The sequence below is a fragment of the Sphaeramia orbicularis genome, chromosome 16 (genome assembly GCF_902148855.1).
Source record: "Sphaeramia orbicularis chromosome 16, fSphaOr1.1, whole genome shotgun sequence".
Classification (NCBI taxonomy): domain Eukaryota; kingdom Metazoa; phylum Chordata; class Actinopteri; order Kurtiformes; family Apogonidae; genus Sphaeramia; species Sphaeramia orbicularis.
Window position 1 is genome coordinate 33,057,541 of NC_043972.1, and position 22,467 is coordinate 33,080,007.

A 22,467-nucleotide genomic window follows, 5' to 3' on the forward strand; every position below is an offset into this window, starting at 1 on the left:
AATAAATTCTCATGACTTTCAATCCCTGCCTCAAAATATTGTAAATTTTGCTTCCCCACCCTGTACAAGAGTAAAGCTGTAGAGTAACTGTCCACTGTAGTGACCACTATGCATGAAAGGGTTAATGATTACCTCTTCCAATAACTGTGCTGTCTATTTTTATTCTATTTTGTTTATTGTCTGTTGAATGTTAGGTTTGATTATATTGTGGTTAGATTTGGCTTCAAACTGTCAACAACTCCCAATAGCAGGTAAAAGGAAGGTACTATTTATGTTACGCACCTGCCATACCTCTGTTTCTTACTCCAAACATGTTGTTTTTTTTGTCTTTTATTATTATCCTATGCATTCCCTCTACTGTCCATTTGAAGACGCTGTGCGCTCCTCTTCCTCCTCTGCATTTCTGATCCGTCACCACCAGATGTCTCTCTCCACTAAGCCACTGCGGGGGGAAGCCTTGAGTAAATGTCTGTGATAAAATACCCGCAGAAACAGGGCTTGGTTCTGTCAGACTTCATCCTCATAAAAGCCCAGGCTGCCATTGGAGAGCCCGTTGGCAGGAGCGCACAGGACGCAGACGCAGGAGCTATCGAAGGAAAACCAGTATCCATCACTTTCAGCTGATGTAACCAGACAGCGTATGTTGGACTCAGTTATTTTAGAATAGCAACTTGGTGATAAAGACACACAAAAGGAGGAGAGAAAATGGGACATACCGCAATACCTATATTAATGGCTGTATTGTCCTATTGCGTGTGGGAGAACGTCGAGGTAAGAACAAGAATTATCCAAAACGATTGCGCATTACAGTTTCGCTGCATATTTTTTTCCTGAATGTCGACATGACTTTTGGATTGTGTTGTTTTTTTTTTTATTATTATTATTCGTCTCGATATCATATATGACAACAATTTCGCTCTTATCTCCATATTGCTGACACGTCCCCTTATCTAGGGCAGGTTTAATTTGCAAATGCATCCTCGAGCAACGTCCTGTGTCAACAAGAGTAATGGCACACAACGTCCACAAAAATGCAGTGATAGTAAAAGGATCTGAAATGCAAATGCTGTAATCAGATGTGAATGGAAGTTCACACGGGACATAAATATAATAGACTTCCCTGGTAGTTGGTTTACATTTTGGTCGCTGCGTCAAGTCTGGGCCTGTATCTGATATGAGAAATGTTATACAGGCCTTTGCCCTGGAAAATAAATAAATAAATAAATATAAATAAATAAATAATAATAATAATAATAGTAATGGAGATCATTTCCTTTTTCATTGCATCCTATTTGAGTTTACTTATCAGAGGTAGAAATCAGCTTGCATCTGCCCTTATGCAGAGTTGTAGTGCTCTTGAGCAGGATGGAATCATGCATATTCAGTTACTGTCCTCTGTCCCATTTGATCTTTATGGGAGTCACTGAACAGAGCACAGAATTGTTCCACTAAAAGGGGTTTAGGAATCAATATCAGATATTTAATGAATTATCCTTGATTATTGATCTACTTTTGTGTATAAATGTGTAAATGTTTGAGGATAAGCTGTACAGTTTGGGCTGTTTAACCAATCTAGAGGGGTGACTTTGATATATCATTGGCCATAGGTGAGTGTGATACACTGCGTACTAATGAGGGATATGGGGTCATCCTATTGGCATTTGTCTTCATCGATAGCTAGAGAAGAGATAGTGGAAGTCTCTTGTACGTAGAGGCAGATCAATGGGCCACCAGCTCCTCCTGCCTCACCACGTCTCATCACGACTTAGAGCAGACTCACAGTTTGATGCTTGATTTCTCAATAACTCTTTTTCGCTGCTATGAATTAATGCTGGAGTGTGTGCGCTTGTGTGTGGAAGCCGGATGGTGTTAGCGGTATATGTGTGTGTGTGAGTGTGCAGGGAATAAAAAAAAGAGGAGGAGGGTGGAGGATGAGTCATAACGTCCCAGCTGGAGATATGGTTCAGGTCAAACGCACTTTTCTTTTCCACCTGGAAGTGAAGAGTGAATGAACGTGCTCCTGAAATCTGTTCGATAAACTGAACAGACTATGGAGCATCTTTGCTGTTGGTTCAGAATCTTCCCAAGTTCCTAAGAGGATTTGTGAGATGTTTATTTATTAGCCATCTTCCTCAGCGAGTCCTCTACAGTCATAAAGCCTCTCCTTTCATTCTGAAATAATTTAACTTCTCTAAGAGTCTTAGTGGGATTACTGTTATGGTGAGGAATGGGCTTTAGCTTCGTATAAGGAGACCTGCCCATGAAGGTTTACACTGAAGATTACACCACAAGAGGGTTGGCTGGCTGGATTACTGTGTGGTATTAGTCCTAATAAAACTGTCAGCAGCCTTTAATTCACTCATAATTTATTTCACTGAGTTACAAATTGAACACATTTTTTGATTATGCTCTCGTTGGGTAATGCTGAAATTTGTTGGTGCATCGGGTTCATAGCTACTCAGAGACTTTATCAAACAGACATTTAGAACAAATCTCAGGTCAAATAAAAAAACTCAGCAGTGTCATGTGTTCCTATGTTGACTAAGAGGAGGAAGCATTTGATACGGCATGTATTACAATTCACAAATAATGTAACTTTCTTCAGTTTTAGGCATCTTTGTTGTTCAGCTCTAGAGGTCGATGGCCGATATCTACAGCTGATTTCTGAGGCCGATATTTAAGGCCAATTTTTTTTAAAAAAAAAAGCATAGTGACCGTCAAATACAATTGAAACACTCAGATATTTAAGATTTTTATGCAGCAATATAAATGAAATTATTAAACCACATACACATACAGGGGTTGGACAAAATAATGGAAACACCTTAAAAAATCAACAAAATATAATTTAATATGGTGTAGGTCCGCCTTTTGCGGCAATTACAGCCTCAATTCTCCGAGGTATTGATTCATACAACTTGTGAATTGTTTCCAAAGGAATTTTAAGCCATTCTTCAGTTAGAATACCCTCCAACTCTTTTAGAGACGATGGTGGTGGAAATCAACGTCTTACTTGAATCTCTAAAACTGACCATAAATGCTCAATAATGTTGAGGTCTGGGGACTGCGCCGGCCATATGAGATGCTCAACTTCATTAGAATGTTCCTCATGCCATTCTTCAACAATTCTAGCTGTATGGATTGGGGCATTATCATCTTGAGGTGAAGGTGTTTCCATTATTTTGTCCAACCCCTGTAGTACTCTTTTAAGATTTATTGAACTTCAAGTGCTGCCCACACAGGTGCCTGATCAAATATCTTATACCATTTTTACTACTGATCAAATATCGGCTTTCCAAAAAAAATTAAGGCAGATGGCTGATATTGGAAAAAAATCTATATATTGGCCTACCTCAATATATCGGTCTACCTCTATTCAGCTCAGCATCATCCAAAGCATTTTGGTGATTGATGTACACAGAGCTGCTTGTTTTGACACAAAAGGCGACCCTTAAAAATATGAAAACTCACAGTTTCATGAGGAACCTGTAAACTTTTGGTATTAATAGTGTCAAAAAAGCAAATACAAAATTAGTTTTTTTTTTGTGTTTTGTGTGTCATTAGCAATGAGAGAAGGCCTATGTGTGGTGCATGTGGTGCTTGAATTTAACAGCAATGATGAATATGAACATGTCTGAACATTTAATAAAACCTCCCCTTTTGCATTAAATAAGATAATTATATAGAGATCACACTCAAGTTATCCAGAGATATTTTTGTGCAGTTAAGTTTGTTTTGATTGATCAGTAAATTAATAGAATAGCTGTTTGATTTCTAGAGACTAAAAAAAAAGAAAAGTTCTATGTGATAAAGGGTTTAGCAAAGTGTCACACAGCTGACAAATGAGAATGGTATTTTATTGTTATATGGCCTCAGTTCACAAACATAAAGTAATCCGATTTTGTACATACTCAGTCATGACAAAAACACTCAGTATTTGCTGCAACAGATCCTTCACACAGAAAAATCTGATTTGAAGAAAGCAGTTGTCCCATGATTGCACTTGTGTGTAGCCATATTTGACAAAAAAATGTGGTTGAGGGACTGCAGGTATACTCAGCTGTCTTCAGCCTGTTAGGTGTTTATCAAGAAAAATGTCCACTAAGCCTCTGCTCACTCTACTTCAGACTTCTGAAGGAAAGTAGTGGCAGACTCACAAACAAACCTATCCTCAGGATTCAGGAAATTACAGAAGCTCTTCTGAAGCAAAACACACAAAGGGAGGAATAGGGGGGTTGAGGAGGGGGTTGTAATGTGAAGGATATAGTGGAGGCATAGGAAATATGTTAGGAGATGACAGAGGTTTAAATAGAAATGGTGAGTCACGAAGCCACTGTGTAACCATCCACTACTTCCCTCTTCCATCGTACACGACTACCAGCAGCAACATTAGGCCTTGTGCTGGAACACCGCCATACAGATCCACCTCCCACCCCCATCTGCCTTTCAGTGCTGTAACAAGCGGATTTGTTTAAAATAAAAAAAATTTTTAAAAAAAAGAATGGAAGGAAAAAAGATAAAGACAGCTAGATCTCTCTCTCTCTCTCTGTCATACACACACATGCACATACACTCCCCCTTCACTCACTTAATTAATTTTAGAGCGAGGAGATAATCGGGTTCCACTAATGGATTCCTGTGTGCTTGCTTTTCTCTACCATGTTCGTGTGCCAGTGGCCATAAAAGTGTACCATTTTATTGCACCACATGTTTCTTCCCCTTTGTATCTTGCTTCCTCTCTGAGTTTTTAAAGTGTAGCATGAGCAGGACCTGGATTGAATCCGCAGAATCATTGTGAAATGAGACCTGTGCTGTACTGGAGGGAACTGGAGTTCTGGGAATGTGCTTCAGCAATTGAGCTGTTACCAGCGGTGACAATGTAATGAATGGCATTAATGTACCCTTTGGGCCACTCGTGTTATCGACAACGCTGAAACTGTGCCGTGGTTGAGGGGGTTATGGAAGGTTTAATTTCCTCTGTTACTGCCAGTAGTTTAGAAAGTCTGAGATGAAACGTATACGTTTGTGTTTGTGACTCAAGGCAATGAGCTTATCCAGCTTTTTTGCAGAAAATAAATAGACGATGATTGCACATTTGCAAATATGCTCCCGATGGGTTCAAGGAAGCTCTGCCAAATCCTGGTTAAGGATCTTGTCTTTTGGCCCTTCTTATTTCTATTTCAAATCACGGGTACCAGTTGGGGAGAGACTAATTCCCTAACTTTGGGTGTTTAATAATGTTTGCTTGCAAGGTGCTTTTTATAACCTGTTGTGCATGAACTGATGCACCGCTGCATCTGATAAGTTCTTTTTTCAGGAGTCCCAGGCTGAACAGCAGGCTGTTTGTAGGTGCAATAGCACAATAAGCATCACAATATTTATTTCCACCCGTTGTTGCATTATTCATTTTTTACCAAGAGCTTGTATTGATGATGGAGAGTAGGACCACTACTTTATGTTTTCTCCAGCGCATCCCAAAGATTCTCAGTGGGATTTAGGTCTGGAGCAGCTAATGTGTGAAAAGCCATGCTCCTTGAACCGCCCTTTAATATGCCTGATGAGTCAGATGAATCCTGCCTTTGTCATCTTGGAAAATGCCTGTGTCATCATGGAAGAAAAATCCATTCATGTTAATGACAAACTTGGTCATTCAGTATATTCAGTTTTTTTGGGCACATCACGTTGCTGAACCTTGATCTGAACAGGATCAGTAAGGTCTCATTTGACCACATGATCATTTTCAGTTACATCACTGTCAAATCTTGATGGTTTTTTAAGAAATGAGAAGCTCCTCACAGCATTACGTAGGTTTAAAGAATGTGATGCAGCTGAAACATAGTAATCACTGCAGTCATTTTAGATATATCTATATATATATCTATCTATATCTATCTATCTATCTATCTATCTATCTATCTATCTATCTATCTATCTATATATGTGTATATATTTATTTATTTATGTATTTATTTTTGCTGCACAGAGTACTGGATATAAATCATAAACTTAAGAATGCATAAATAGTGAAATTACTAGTGTTCAAAACAACAGTTTGGCTAATAAGTGCCATCTTCCAGCCTGTCGTCATAGTGTCTTTGAATGAGCACAAGTTTGATTATTATCATTTATGAAACATCCCTTAATAAAAGACAAGCAGATAAACAGCTACTTTCATTGGTGAAAATCATCTTATTCAGTGCTAGACTGTGGGAAGTCAACAAGACTGATATTGATGATATATTCAGCCAATATGTTGGTGCATCATTACATAGCTTACAAACACTACTTTGCCTTTTATCATGTTTACACTGAATATCAAATACAGCACATAGCTGCTATTTATCTGTGAAGGCTAAGTTGAGTGAGTGGGTGAGTTTTTGCACATTGCATAAGATTGGCAGTGTCACCTAGAGGGGTTGAGATACTAATAACCATCATGATCATTTACTGGTCTGGCTCCTCTTCAGAGTCTTGCAGGGCAGAGATATCGCTGCAGCCCTAGGTCCTCACCCTTCATATAACTGCATCACTAAGCCCTAATGGGTCTGATTTCTGTAGAAAATTTAATACCAGGGCAAAGCATGATGTTTAGTCCTGCCACAGCCAGTGGGAGGATTCAGAGGAGGCCCGTCAAAAACATCTGCAGTGTGGTGATAACACTTGTCCTCCATGTTCAGGAGGAAAGTGGTATGAGTGCAGTGAAAGAGATTGAGAGCTGGTAGAGAGTGGGGATTGCCCTGGCACAGTGGATGATTTGAGAAACAGAGAGCATGAGGGTGTAGGAGGAGAGAGAGTGTGTAAGTGATGAAGAGCATCTAGAATTTTATGTGGGTTGCAGGGTGGAGTGCATGCTAATGGAGGGACCCAGCCCTGTTGCTGCTCATCTCAAGCAGCTGGAAAGGCAGAGAGATCCATCTCTGTCATGTGTATGTATTCACAGGTGGCCTTGAAATGAGACAAAGAGGGGAACAGGCAAGTAAAACCCTGTGGTCAAAGCCCCGAGTTGTTTGAAAGCAGGGCTGCAAAATCTAATTTCCTAAACGGCCCTGGCTGCAGGGTTTAAGAGTGTGTGTGGGGTGGGGGGGGGGTGGGTCCACTGAGACTGATCAGACCAATATTAACATTCAGGAACAACATTGTGGACGCTGTTATGGAGGAAAACGGATGTGCTTTTTTAGATTGTTCGGACTCTGCCTCTAACACGCCGCTTCTAAATCCAAATGCACCGATGGGTAGAAATCACTGTGTTCTCACATACACAAAATGAGGTCACTCCCTTCACTCACAGATAACTTAGATGTACACTGACACACACATTCACCACACACTTGCTGCTTTATAAAGATGGCATGCTGCAGAAGCTGCATTAATTATTGAAGGCCACGGAAAGGTCTGGGCTCTTGCTATGTCGGCTGGGCTTCAGTATTTGTCACGCAGCCTTTAAACGCTCCACCAGCAGCCCTGTCTTCATTCTACCTGGTTTTTAAGTGCCCCCCAACCCCCCTTCCCTGTCGTCATACCCTTCCCACTCCCCAGCCTCCCTTTACAATACACAAAAGAAAATCCCCATGCCTGTCTCCTACCTTCCACATCCTCCCCATTCATCCGCCACCCTCCCTCCCTCCCTCCTCTGTCTCCCTTTCCAGTCTCTTCTGTTCTCTCCTGCCACATCCCAGAGGCACTCCCTGCCCCACCCCTGCCTGCCCTCTCAGATACTGCTCCCCCATCTGCCTCAGCAGCTTTCTCTGGCCAGGGACATCTTTTCACTTTCCTCATGTATCCTTTGAACATTCTTAAATAATTCATGCGCCAAACTCACCCTTCATTTTGTTATTTTTCTACTCTACTTTGCTACTCCCCTGGCCGCTCCTTATAATGCATCTGTTGATTTTTACATGTCTATGTACCTATGTTGCTGAATTGGGCTTAAACCAGGAGTCATTTTGTGATTTTTGTGCTACAATTTTGACACAGTGTGATCTCTCTTGTAGTTGCCATTGTGAAGTTGTTTGGAATCATGAGAGTTGTTTTCACCAGATGATGAAAATATATGTAGAAATATCTTTATAGATTTTATTCACATTATTCACATATTAATTAATGTTAAGGGGAAACGACACCATTGACACGTGACCAAAATTTCTTAAATTAATTACTTGAATAAAATTGCATTTTTCTCTTAATATTTGATACAGTGAACAAAATATATTACACAAGCTTAATTTATTTTGGGTATTTTAATGCGGAAGTGTTACACATTGTACTTTAAAATGTTTCATAGTGAATTTTTCCACATTTGGGAAATGTGAACTGTGCCTCCAGTTTATCTATCACAGTCTTTTAGGATGGAATTTCCTGTAGAAAAGGGTACATTTCTCAAACATTCCCACCCTTCCCTTGAGGCAAAATGTTCCCACGGCATTTGACTCTGTTCAGAATCCCTGCACAGATTCTCTAAACTCTGTCTGCAGTTTACTGTATTTTAGTCTGAATAGACAGATGGTGCAAACAGCTATAGATAATAAAGAGATTCAGGTGCTGCTGTGACTGGTGTTGATACCCAACAATAAGATTCAGCCAGAGAGCCTTATGGGCAGAAACAAATAATATTTTTTTCTTTTCTCTGCTGAGTGTAATCAAAGTCGTCAAGGCCACACGGTGCCTGCTAACAGCCACTGCTCACTCAAGCTTGGCTGACAAATTGGAGACTTCATAGAAGTCTAGCTTAGAAAAAAGAATGCAATAAAAGCACAAATGATGGGTCTTTTACAGATTGTCTCAATGATTAAACCATTTTCCCTTCAGTTGGACAGTCCATGGAGATTTTATGGCCTGAGGAAATCAGATAACACTAATATTTAATCTACTGAGTGATTCTGCAGCACAAACTGGCAGACTGCACAGCCAGCACACATTATCTTGCCAGAGTGCCCCAGTCTAAAATTACACAGAGAGGGCCAAAGCGAGTTAGGACATGTCAGCCTGACATGATGTCTGTGATTTTGTTTTATATTTTTTCTGTCAGGATTAACCCACTGTACTTTCATTTTCTACTGGAGATAAAGTGCTGATAAAAAAAAAAAAAAAAAAAAAGAAATCATTAACCAACACCAAGGATGAATAATTTTATATTATTAACATTACCAAAGATGATTACCATAGGGATGGCATCAGTTACAAACATTGGCTCAAAACAGCAGTTGGTATATCTGAATCCAAATATAATTTATCAAGTGCTTATGGCATGTACTCATTTGTGTTGTAGCATGCTGTATGTGTGACCATGAAGCACAGGAATCAAGAAGAGCATGACAAATCATGAAGTCATTCTCTGATTCACCATACTGAAATTTACCCAAACACCTAGGGAGCAAGAGTGGGTTCATCAAAAACAACTTATGAAATGATATTTGAGTCAGTGATGGTGGTGGAACAGTCGCTCATATAATTTAATACTGTCAATATGACCTAATATAAGATTTATAGCAGAAACAGTGTTTACAATTCCTAATCAATCTGTGAACCTGTAAATATAAATAATATAAATTATATGCCCACCACTGACAATACTAATATACAATAGTTTAACGTTCAACCAAAGATTAAATGTCAGTGTACAGTCATATGGCAGTGACAAAGCAAGTGATCCTGTCACGTCTGTCAGGGTTTGGTTAATTGCTTGACTATATTACAGTCATAATTAATTTTGTAATTTACATTTTGCTCTATCACTAGACCCATCCTCACCTACCCTGTTGGCTAAAGGTTATACCCCACTTAACGTAAGTGCTTATGTTCATATTCTGTGACTGTTATTGTTGTTAATATTATATCATAGCATCCCTCTGAGGAGCTTGTAGAAAATAGTGTTTGTGTCTCAAATTCATGTCAGGAGAGTATAACAACAAACTTAAGGTAGCAGGGCCCAGTGTTGCATAAGTAATATGAGTGTGTGTGCGCAGGCAACAGGCAGTGATACAGAAAAGGAACCAACCTTTAAGCAGGCGATCAACAACCTGCTGACGATAGAAACTCGAACCAAACATATGGGGATTCTTTCATGTGAGAAAGACGGGGTGAGAGAGGCAGAGTCATAATGAGAGAGAGAACATGAGTGACATGCTTGAAATTCTGTAGGGAACCCGTTGCTACGGTAACAGGGAAGGTAGCCGGCTCCTGTGGGTGGTGTAGCCATGGCAACCACCCTCAGTGGCCAAGTGATGCTGAGAGGGAGAACGTAGACGAGAGGGCTAAAAGAAATGTGTGTTTATGGGTTCGATAGGAACAAGTGAGATGGATGAAGAGGACGGCGAGTGAGCGGAGGATGATGAAAAACATGGCAGTGAGACACAAGACATACTGCACAGTGTTTAATCAAGTTTGTGTTTCATGGAGTCTTACTTTCCTTCCTAGGTGAACTGCTGTTCATTAGCAGCACACCTCACTGAGCAGTAAAGTAAAGCTACTGGAAAACAAACTCCCTGGGAGGAGGTCAGCCTTTGTGCTTGTGCCAGGTCAAACATTTTAATAGTAATGGTGTACAGTCTGACCCGTTACTGGACATTAATGACCAATTTGTTCCCACCGCTGTGATACCACATGCCTCTGAATTAGAGCAATGAACCAACTCATGACTCTGGTTTAATGTTATATGGTACATACTGTTACACTTAATTTAATGTATAATGCAATGTAGGTGGTATGGATCTAGGTGACCCCTATTAATATATACATCCATCACTTGAACAATAATAACTATGTTAATGAACACACACACCCCATTCTGCATGTCCCTTTGTTTTCTCTTTGTGGGGTTCACACAACGTCTATATAAGTATGTATAACCTCAAAGCTTGATTTCCATAAGATGCATCTGCTAGACTGGCTCCCAGGGGAGTTGGCACGATACTATCAGAATTATATATGTGCATAAATATGAGAAAGGAAGAAAGAGATATATGAATGTTTTAACCCCTATTCCCTCTCTATTTTCCCCTTCCTCTGTCATCGCTCTTCCCCATATGCAAGATGTAACTCCATCTTCTGCTCTAAGTCTCTGTCGCTCAGCTGCTGTGATTTATTGCTCTGCCAATGAACACAGTTTCCATCTAGTCCATATTTACATGCAGCAAATGAAAAGACACAGTTAATTATAAACAGGAAAGCAGAAGATTTACAAGGAAATTACAGATTAAAAAAGTGAAAATGTGTATTAACATATAAGTGTATAAAAAGATATCAATATGAATAAATGTCTTTAAATTAAGTAGCTTTGTACTGCAGTTGGCCTCAGCAGCTTGAGTAAAACTCCCCAAACTACAGCTGGAACTGCAGATAAAAAGTGTTTCCCTCTGTTGCCAGATTTCTTAGCTTATTTTAAAAAGAAAAAAAGTAGAGGAGGCAACGTAGATAGATCGCTAGAAAGTACACATATCAATGATGCACAGTCCTCAGAAGGAGCATGAAGTGACAGGAAAGTAACATCAGAGTTCTGGAAAATTGACTCATGGATCCAAAGGAGAATACACAGGAAGAAAGATTTCACCACAGATTGGCTCCAAAGAAAACAGAATCCAAGGCAAAGAGAAGGGCTTGAGAGACAGAGAAAAAAGTGTAGGAGATAAGAAAGCGATATGAAGAAGTGTCAGATGTTATTTATGCAGGCTGCCTCCTCCTGTGTGATACTGTGTCCAGAACTGGATCAGCTATTACACTATTTTGACCTAAACATGGCCTCATTTAGGCTCTGAAACTAAAAATGTTTAGGGCGAATGCTCAAGGGCATGGAGTTTGTTGATATTTACATTTTAGTTTCCCTCTGCGTGGAAATAGGCAGACAAATTTTTAACTAAGCAATAAAAAACACAATAAAGTTCACTCTCACATTGAGTGTAATATCGCCTGATGATACCCATTAACATGATAAATTAAGGAGTTGTTCACAGAATGCAATAAATACTTTTGTTGTCCTATTGATATCAAGACAATTGTAATATGATGTATTTGTTGTAAAAGTATCTGGATTGTTTATCAAAACCTGGAAGCTTTTATTGTGTTGGAGAAAAGCAATCACAGCCTTCAGAAATCATCTCACTATTTAGTACATTCAAGCTATATGGATTTGAGATAATGCTCTACAAACATTCACACATACATAAACAACCTCATTGATATAAATTGAACCGATGAAAGCCTGGTAGAATTTCATTTTTTTATGTATCTACCAGTTGAGGGAGGTTGTTTGTATTGTGTCAATCTCAATCTGCCTGCAGAAAATCCCTGATTCAGTGGCAATTGTGTTGACATTAGGATGTTTCAGATGGACCTGCAGTGCTCAAATCTCCATTAAGCTCTTGATTCTTTCAATCCGCTAAGGTAGCTCTTCAGCTTGAAATCTCATCTGCGGGCTCACAGTGTTTGGAATTAACATGTTGGCATTCCCATGTTGTGTTGCTTAACTGTGAAGGAGGTTCAGCAGTGTTATGTAACAGCAGAAATTTATCAACAATGCCACCCGAAGACAAATCATTTCAGCTTGGCTGTGCTCAAAAGACTGAATCATCCACACATTATGATTCTGGACTCTGTGTTTTTCTGGCAGGATTTATGCAAAAATTACTACGCAGTTTGTTGTCTCCCACATTTGTTACAAGAGGAGGAGGAAGAGAGAGGACAGTAAAAATGACCAACAATCCTTTTGATTTTTAATCTTTTCAGGACAGAACACGTACTGTCTTGCGTCATTACTGTGCATGAGTCAAAATACGTATTTATTGAAATGTGGGTGGAACAGAGAGGGAGACGTACATAGACATGTTCAGCCTACTCTGTGCAACACAAGTATCACAATCACTTGTCTCATTCCGAATATTGCTCAATACAGCCTGTCTCTAGAACCGGGAAAACCACGCAGGAAATTCATCTTTTATGTCTGTGGGAGTTTCCTGTTATGCTCTCTGATTGTATTGGACATTTTTGAGAAATCTTGTGGAGGATGCTGCTGAAAGGCAGGTCGTTTGATAACAAACATACAGGAACATAGCTTGCACATGGAGGCTAAATTCAGGTGTGTTCATTATGAACTGTGCTTTAAAGATGGGACATGGGAGAGCGAGGTGGGATATAAGTGAGCATGACATTTATCATGAGTCATGTGTGTCCCAGATAGAGGAGGACTCTGCTCATATGGGTATGGAGTTCTAGTTAGGCCCCATGGTTCTGTTGTAATCAGAGAGGACTTATAACTTCCATGATCCAAGTCATGTGATTTGAGAAGAAGCGGTGACCTTTACAGAAGCAAGAAATCAAGTCTGACTGTTTCTTCCTCCCTATTTGAAGCAGCCTACATTGTACTGAAAAGTTAAATGTCAGCTCTGGGATTGTATACAGAGACAGTAGTGGATGTAGACATAAATAAACATCCTGATAAATAAGGTATGAAAGGGTTGGTACCACCACTTTCCAAATCTATGCAGTGTCTTGCAGGGATGCCAGCTGACATGTTCTGTATTTTAAGCTATACTTGAAATGAAATCAAATTTCGGTAGCTGGTTTTGGCTGCTGTTTCAGACCTAGATGAACCCTAGTGATTATAGGGCCATCTGCTCCCAGTGTGCCCAGCTGGAGACTGCATCGCTGTAATCTGGACTGATGAAGCCTGACTTAGAGAAAGACATGATGTATGCACATCTTTGCGAACAAAAGCCTGTATCATAATGGCTGGTAATCAAATATTAACACAGGGTATTCTGTTTAGGTTTCAATAAGTTACTTTACAGCTATACATGCTCTCCAATAGGCACCTATAGCACAGTGCATAAAACCCCATGTAGTAATTTCCACTCCCAGCAGTTTCCTGTGAATTGAAAATGAATGGCTTCAATTAGCCATTAGTCAGAGATATATAATAATGAGTGTCAATGTGCAGAGCTAACCTGCTCCATCCTCCTTTGTCCCTTCTGCACCATGAGAGTCTGGTGGACTAATGTTGCTACTCTAATAACTACATGCCACACCAGGAAGAGGCCTGATGGAGCCTATGAATAATTAACCAACATGATTACAATGATGAATGCTCCCAAATCTATCTGACCATTTAGCACCAGCCGAGGGAGGTAGGCCAAACAGCAGAGTGTCAGGCATTGTGTGAAAGCTGTTAGGGAGGGAGAGGGAGACAAGAGGGAGATCAAGGATAAGGTGGATGGGGTGGATTGAGCAAGTCTTGAGAGGAGAGAGTTTGAAGGAGGGGCCCTCAGAGCAGGAAGACACCCACTATTCGGCCATCTGTGCTGCACAGAAGCACAAAGACGTTCTCAGGAAGGCATGATTTTCATACATGCATGGGCTATTTACCTTTGTGGCCCATTTGTATGTGGGTGTGTTCCCTATCGTAGGGATGGCAGTTGGCCACTTCACACTGTTATTAAAAAAGAAGAGTAAACTCAGCTGAGCAGGACTCAAACCATGTAGTTTATGCTGTACATCCTACATTAGATTGTTTTAAATTTACAGTGAGTCATGAGAAACATACATATTGGAATTTCTATGGAAGTTTTATGACTAGAAACACTTTTACATTTTACCAAATGCAGTCACCTTTAAGCTTTAATAATTAGTATTTTTGACATCACTTGGCAAAAAAAAAAAGAAAAATCATTAAAATTTTTCTGCATATTACCACTGAAATAGTCTATAAAGGACCCTGCTTTTTGAGAACATCACATCTAGATGAGATTTGGGCCATTTCTTTTTAGACAGCAGGCATAAAAGCTGCTGTAATGATCAGTTATTGTCAACAACATGGCAGCTCCTGTACCTGTGATATTTTGGCGTTACTTTTCTAAAGTAGCGTGAAATGGGAACCTTTATAACCGGTCTGAACAAAGTGGAGGAAGGGGAGGAGAGAGCTGCAGGAGAAAGGTGTGTATTATCAAATTCAGGCTTTCCCGCCCCTGATTACTGCCTGTTGCAGATTTGTCTGTCCCTACTCCTAACCCAGAGCAGAATTCTTTTTTTTCTGACTTGGGAGGAAATGACTGGAGCTACAGTAGTCTTGTTTGGTGGCATCTGTTAAGATTTCCATTTAATTGCTGACTTAAAAGATAGCGTTCAGCAAATATCAGGCGCTGTTTTTCTAGGAACACACAAACAAACAAACAAACAAGCAGATCCTAGTATGTTGAGCTAGTTGTAGTTTCTGTTATGCATGGCTGTTTGATTTTACTGTCAGTACATAGTGTATTTTGACTAGATGGGGCATCCCAGATCCCTGTTGCTAATTTGAGATTATCTCCTCAGGGGTCTGATGTCTCCAGTTAATCATCAGGTATGAAGCAAGCACCCTGCCATCTATCCCTTAAGAAGAGTCATGTATTTTTAAGTTCATGTTGCTGTACATATGTGTAACCCATTAACCTTAATACAAAACCATTTAGTCATTTTTCCTTGTAATTACATAAGTGCAGTTGCAGAGGTCATTTACTTTAGAGCACATTAGTTAAAGCACATTAGATAACAAAGGACAATACAACAATTCAACTGAACAAATGTAGAATAGAAGAAGATCGGTGGCATGATCATAGAGAATACAAATGTTTTATGAATATCAAAGACTGTGTGACTGCAGCTATGGGCATACTGTAACATGTCATGTGGCTCCTGGATTCTGTGCCTGAAATCTTTGATGTGTTTACGGTGTTGTGTTTAAGTACACAGTCTGGCAGCAACTTGTAAAAGGTGACAAATGATGTGTGGGCTCCTCCCCTCCCCGTCCACCACTCTAACTTGCCTGCCAGGGCCAAGAGATTGCATCATTATGGAGGATGAAGTCATCCTGCAACATAAGGGTGGAACAGGTGCTGAAAATTTAATTAGAACAGGGTGGATGTTGTTGGAGGAACATGTAAATGTACTGCCCTGGCCCAAAGTCAAAGCTGGCTGGAAGATAGATTTCTGTAGACAGATCTGTTGTGCACTCTTATTCTGCTTTCTCCTGACATTCTGCATTCTTCACACTGCAGCACAATTTCCTCAACTAGCCGGCTAACTGTGAAAATATAATAACCATTTTCGTAACTGCACCAGCTGTTCCACAACTTCTGGTCCAGTGCACAGTATGCTCTCATCTCTGTGGGATCACTTTATGCGATGAAGACTATTGAAGTAGCACAGTCAGTATGCAGCAGATATGGAAAGGCAGAGCAACGAAAAATAATATATCAGGGGAGCTAACACAGGGAAAGAACCTGGTGAAAAGGCAGGAAGCCAATCAATGTCTCTGGCTTTATATCACCAGGTCATTATTAATGATGCCGTTTTCTGCAGTGGGGAGCTGCCAGGCTTCTAGGCTGTCTGCCTGTTCAGCCTCATCAGCACTAGGACATGATATGTGGGACTCTAGATGGTTGAATAGCACTCCGTTACCAACCTCTTAACCCCCCACCCCCCACTCCACCCAAGTCACTTCCCCCACATCACACTTCTGAAGTCTACAGATGCACCCATGCTTCAGTGCTTACAGTATTTTCTTTAGATTGACTGAAATTTTAACATCGACTTTGTAGCCTGTGTTTGACTCAAGAAGATAATATTTGACAGATTGTGATGCATTATTGTGAAGCCAGCTGGCTCAGTGTGCTTGGGCTCCTGGTGGAGACGGGGACTACTTTGAGGGAGTTACAGTACAGTATTCACACCACAACAGTCTAAAAACTCTAGGTATAATTGGCATTAACATGGAGATTGGAGGACAGCAAGGAGACACTGAAGTTCTTTGACTTCCTGTCATTCCAAAGGGAATTATATCTTATAATTTGTATGTATTATGGACAAAATGAGCTCAATCAAGGCTCAAGAATGTGGTTCATTCACTGTAGAAAATGGTATTTTTAGCTGTGAATGAAAGCCTTATTTGTTACTACAGAGGACTGTTGTTTGTGTCTATTTAATCTGTATGGAGTGAAAAGGCCAGAACGGCATTTTTTTCCTTGTTTGGTCCTTTTCTTTTTTAAATCACCAATCCACAAACTCACTTGTTCTGTTTACCCCTCTTACCTACAACCTTCCACTTATATAGCATTGTGATTCAGCAGACCCTCTCGACTGTTCTGTTACAACAACACTCACAGTGGGTTCTACAACTGCAGCAAGATTCACAGGAATTTTGGGTGGTTTTGTGTCATTTCTTATTTATAGCAAAAACATGCCCACAATACTTGTTTAACACGCCTTTGATATAACCCTTAGTAGGAATAAATGCACCCGATAGCAGTTTCTGTGTTTGCTATTGATATATTATGTATATAATGTCAATGACACTCGCACAAAGGCACAGTATGGCATTCACACAGTCAACTGGGTGTATTTGACGTCAACCACTGACTGATGTTTCTGCCATGGTGTCATCAAGGCTTTCTGCAGTGGTGACCAATGTGAGGAAAAAAAGTTATTTGACTCCAAACTGGGTCAAAAACAAGCAGGAGATTTTCTGCTACTGCTCACATGCTGAGTAGGAGGAGGAACAGGGAAACAGAAGTGTTCATTTTAAAACATTATTTCTTATAGGGGGTTATCACAAGAGGGAGATCTAATCTGGTCCCAGATCAGCCTGGAGATTGGGTGTGCAGCCTTGCCATGCTGGAGGTCAGGGCCTCAGGCTCCTGATGGACTGCTATTGATTCAGGAGAACGTGGCGATACAGTTGCAGTCGCTCAGCATTGATTTTCTGCAAATGCAGTAGTGAAGAGCAGGCAGAATGAGAGAGCTGGGCCAGGGGGAGCTGCCAGGTTATCTTCTCAAATATCCGGAAGTTTTTTTTCTTTGTGGCACTGACCTTCCCTGAGTCAAAGAGATATCTATTTAGACATTAGCTCAGCAGCTACACTAGACAGACTATTTCAGCAGCTTCAGCAGTGTTTTCCTGTGCTTATCCAACAATACACTTAACCAATAAAAAAGATCCATTTCAGCACTGTCAATAACACAGCCACTTGGTTTTCTAGGAGAAGGTCAGTTTTGACTAAGTTAAAATATTACTAAGTCGTTTAAGTCATAGTATTTCCAATAAAACTATTTGACATATTCTGTTATTTTAGACTGATTGAGGTTTTCAGTTCAATGAAATGTCACTTTTTAGGAGTGTCCTTTGTGGTGGACAACAGGACTTAGTATTAACTGAATAATTCTCACATTTGTATTCTTTTATACCATTTGCTTATATTAATGAGGAAAATGTTTTCATAAAGGAAAGGAGAAATCATTTGCAATTTAAAATGTAGTTATAACAATAGTTATAGCATTTTGTCCACCTATTTTAGCTCTATTAATGTGATCAAATTTGGAAAAAAAAGTCTAAAAAACTAACATGCATTTCACAAATAAATACTTGGTATTTTATATAAAAACAGAGATTTAGTCAGTGTAAACACATTTTTTTTAAAGACTAAATGTTACCTTTAAAATTCAAGTAACTAACTTTTCCTGTGCCCATGTAGTGGTTGACACAGCAGCCATTTAGGAAAAAAACAGATCAGATGTTCACCCTTGTAGACTGTTTTCGTTTTTGTTCTAAAGCTGTAAAACTCTTCTTTACTACAAAGAACAAAAATGCATTGCTGGGTCTCAAGAGATCACGGTATGGTCATTTACCAGATTGGGTCAAATGTATGAAACCTGCTGGAGATGGACAATCTATCACAGTGAGGGTGTTGGCAGATGGATAATCAACAGAACAGCATTGTTTTGGAGAAACCATAACAAAATATGAGAAAATATGCACATCAAAAAGGTAATTACATTAAGTTGTATAGATCACTGAATAACCATACATCCAATCAAAAATATGACACAGCATTTTAGTCAATTTAAGGGATTACCTCTCCCTTATGTAGCAGTTTTAGATTAAAAAAAAACAAACAAAAAATGACACATTATTGGTGGTCTAATGACGTATAAAATTAAATATGAACTTCACTTTTTGTAGTCGGTAAAGTGAACCACAGGTGGATGTTGGATGTACAGAAAGAGAGTGTCTATAAATTTTTCAAGCCTCAGCAACATGATTCTATTATATTTCTGAAACGATCAGCTTCAAGGTAAGAAAAAATACATTCACAAATGTAGCAAGCTTTGGGAAATAGCAGTAATGACAACTAGATGTGTAATTTGTAAGAAATCTGCGAAGACATGCAAAAGCACAAACTCCTCTTAGCATAGTTCTAGTCTATAGACTGCTCAGGGCTTATTATTTTTATTGTACATTTACTCATAGGGTGTTATATATTTATTTTATTCTGTATGAATTTTAATTAGGACTTCAAACACTTGAGCCAAAGCAGGGCTTCCCTTTGATCAGGCTTCACTCTCACATATTTTTCCTCGTCCATTTCTTCCCTTTGGGCACCCTTCTTCTAATTGGCTCAGCGTCAGTCGTCTTGTCTGTCGTCAGTAGGTCTATCTCTCTTTCTGTCAGCATAGATGAAAGGATATTAGCTACAGTATACATGGGCTCGGGGGGTGCGGGTTGTCTTTATGAGGCAGTTCAGGGTTAGAAAGTTAGAATTACTGAATGTACTCTGGCATGAATGTTGCTGTCAAAAAGTGCACTTAGAACTCACATCATTTGCTTTACAGGACCTGGAAGCTATTGTATACTTGTCTTTAGTAAAAGGGACATTTTTCCACCAGGGATGACTCAGACACCCAGTGGAACATGATACACTTTGGTGCATTTTCATGGTTTTTCACCCAGAAATAAGCGAAGTCACTAGAAAAAAAAAACTGTTAAGGCAGATAGTTCTGTTTGGTTCTGTTTACAGAGCTTCGTCCTCTCTATATCTAACCCCTCCCCATGTTTATTCCTCCCTGGGCTCTCTCTGTGCTGTGTGTTAATGTAGTGAAGTGGCCCATCGGTCAATGAGCTTGTATTAACACCTGACTCCCAGCCCTAGATGCTGTTTGTTCCTCTATGTGGGGTCCCCTGAGCCCTCCCCCAGGCAGAAGCAACATATCCCATGATCAATAACAACATCCTAGAAGGCCACGGGAGAAGGAGAAGAGGAGGGGTGGGGGGGAGCAATGTTTTTACATACTCATGTATATTTTTGTTACACGCCTTCTTCCTTCTTCTGTCATCTCACAGAGCTGTCAAAGGCCACCTGTCAACAAGGCACACGTTTACTGGATATTGACATCCTAAATATAGTATTATTTGAACAAGCAGTAACCTTAGTTTAAGTGTTTGTGAAGCAGTGGGGGTTAAATTCTCCTGTGCATTATCTACTCCCATCTGCGTTCATTCTATGCGGTCTACCAGCTCTAGATCAGCTTCAAACACTATATTATATGACTTTTCCTCTGCCTTTCTTTTCTCTCCAGGCTTTAGCCATGACTGAGGTGAACGGACCAGGTCCCGCAGACCCGCAGCCTCAGATTGCCATGTACTGTGGCCGTGTTCTCCTGTACATGAACACACAGACCGGCCAATGGGAGCACGATCCTCAGGGCCGCCAGGGCTGCTTCACTGAGCCCAGCCAATTCCTGTCCTACTGTCAGGAGGTAACCATTGTTGTTCAAAACTGTTCATTTCATTTGTGTCATTACCCACCTCTCCTTGTGCAGTATGTGTATTAATATTATAAACTGCTAAGCTGTGATACACATACTCTACACACTGTCCTTTGGAAATAATTATATGATCAACAGTACAGGCAACTTATGCGCCACCTGGAGGCTAAATATGGTATATATTGTAATAGCTACAGTATGAGCCTGAATAGAGCGTAATGCGATTAGCAGCCACATTGTGCATCTGTGATGGCTTATGCACAAAACCCTTTCTTTTTTCTATGACTTTAAAAAAGAAAGCATTTCAGATTAATTCAGAGTCTGGGTCAGCGTTATTTATCTTTCTATTAAACATTCATCATGGTTCTGTGTTTCTAATTTTTGACCTAGATTTAAATAAAAGCAGTCAAATAAAAAATGTGAATATTAAAAGGCAATTATACATCACTGAAATGATCTTTTCAGCTTCAAACAAAAGCCTTTCACAGTTTCATGGATGTAGAAAGAAAATATGTTGCATGACTCTTTCCCTTGTTAGTCATTTCCCCACTCACTAACTGTGCTCTCCCTCCTCCTCCCTGATCCCGCTACATTTATTCTACTCCTCCCAACAAATCCCTGAGCCTCTTCTTTAACATTTCCTCCCTGTCCACTTCTCCTCTTGTCTTCTATCCCTCTGTTCTGTCCTTGTGTGTTTCTCTGTCTCTGCATGAACGTCCAGATGTACCCAAATCTTCAAATCTCCCATGCCAAGGAGGCAACAAAACCTGTCACCATCCCCTTCTGGTGTAAGAAGGGCTGGGGCTACTGCCAGAATCGCCCCTTCATAGTTGTGCCCTACCGCTGTGTAGGTAAGAATAACACACAACACTTAGTACACCTCCAAGAGAACAAACACACACTAGCCTCTTTTGTAGATTTACATTTTGTTGTTAAAGTAGTGATGTGTTTAGAGAAGTAGATAGTATATTTTATCGCTTCCCATTCCTATGAATTATCAAATTAACACCAAGGGGCCTTTTATATTTAAGTTTTCAATCTGTCCTCAGTCCTTTGGAATCTTATGATATTTATGTATTTTATTCTCACTTTGCTTCAGGTTAGTAATGCACAGAGAAAACAGACAGGAAACATGAAAAGAGGAAGTGGGGTGGCATGTTACAAAAATACTTTGCCACTTTCATTACTTAAAAAGAAAACAGTTGATCTCATCATTTGTCCTAAATTTATATAATATCCTCTTGCAGAATGTTGATTTTAGTACGTCATTTTTTTGTTTTCTTTAGATATGTTAGCAACCGTTTCAGTGTGTTAGACAAAAACAGTTTGTCATTAAAATGTTAGAGTGATATAACATTTAGCAGATACTGAAGGCTTTACAATGATTAACCACATATCCATCTGAGATTCTGAACATTTTATATAATAGTTGCAAATTTCGTTTTTAGTTGTCGCTTCTGCACACTATGGGGCAAGTGTTTTGATGTGGTTCTATAATCTCAAAAAAAATTTGAATGTGTACATTACCTCTCATATTCTAAAATTTACAACCTCTGTGATTTGTACTATTTATGTGCTAAATATTTTAGAGTAATAGAAAAAAAATATATATATACATTTTAGTGTAGTGGCAGATTTATATTTCCACATTGCACTTGTAAGAATTGAATATGAGCTGTTTTCAGTGCACAGACTTTCCCTTTTTTAGCAGAGAAATACAAGAAAGCTCTGCCCAAAAACCATTCACACACATGCAGAAAGAACTACACAGTAATTGTACATAAAAAAAATTATGGCTTTGTGACTGTGATCCAAGTAAAATATCAGAGCTAACTATAGTACTTACATAACATCTTACATAAATCATCATCCTGCATCAAAGCAGAAAAATACATGTATTTTTGT

The 22,467-nt window shown here is 39.6% G+C and overlaps 1 protein-coding gene across 5 annotated transcripts in view; it reads left to right on the forward strand.

Moving 5' to 3' along the window:
• The first annotated feature begins 508 nt into the window (after positions 1 to 508).
• aplp1 (amyloid beta (A4) precursor-like protein 1) overlaps positions 509 to 22,467 on the forward strand; it is a 37,275-nt gene continuing 15,316 nt past the window's right edge. For all 5 annotated transcript variants that reach the window (XM_030157153.1, XM_030157154.1, XM_030157157.1 and 2 more), the window contains exons 1-3: positions 509 to 771; positions 20,374 to 20,553; positions 21,284 to 21,413. In XM_030157153.1, coding sequence (XP_030013013.1) covers positions 706 to 771; positions 20,374 to 20,553; positions 21,284 to 21,413 — 376 coding nt within the window. In that variant the 5' untranslated portion in view covers positions 509 to 705. The remainder of the gene's footprint in view (positions 772 to 20,373; positions 20,554 to 21,283; positions 21,414 to 22,467) is intronic.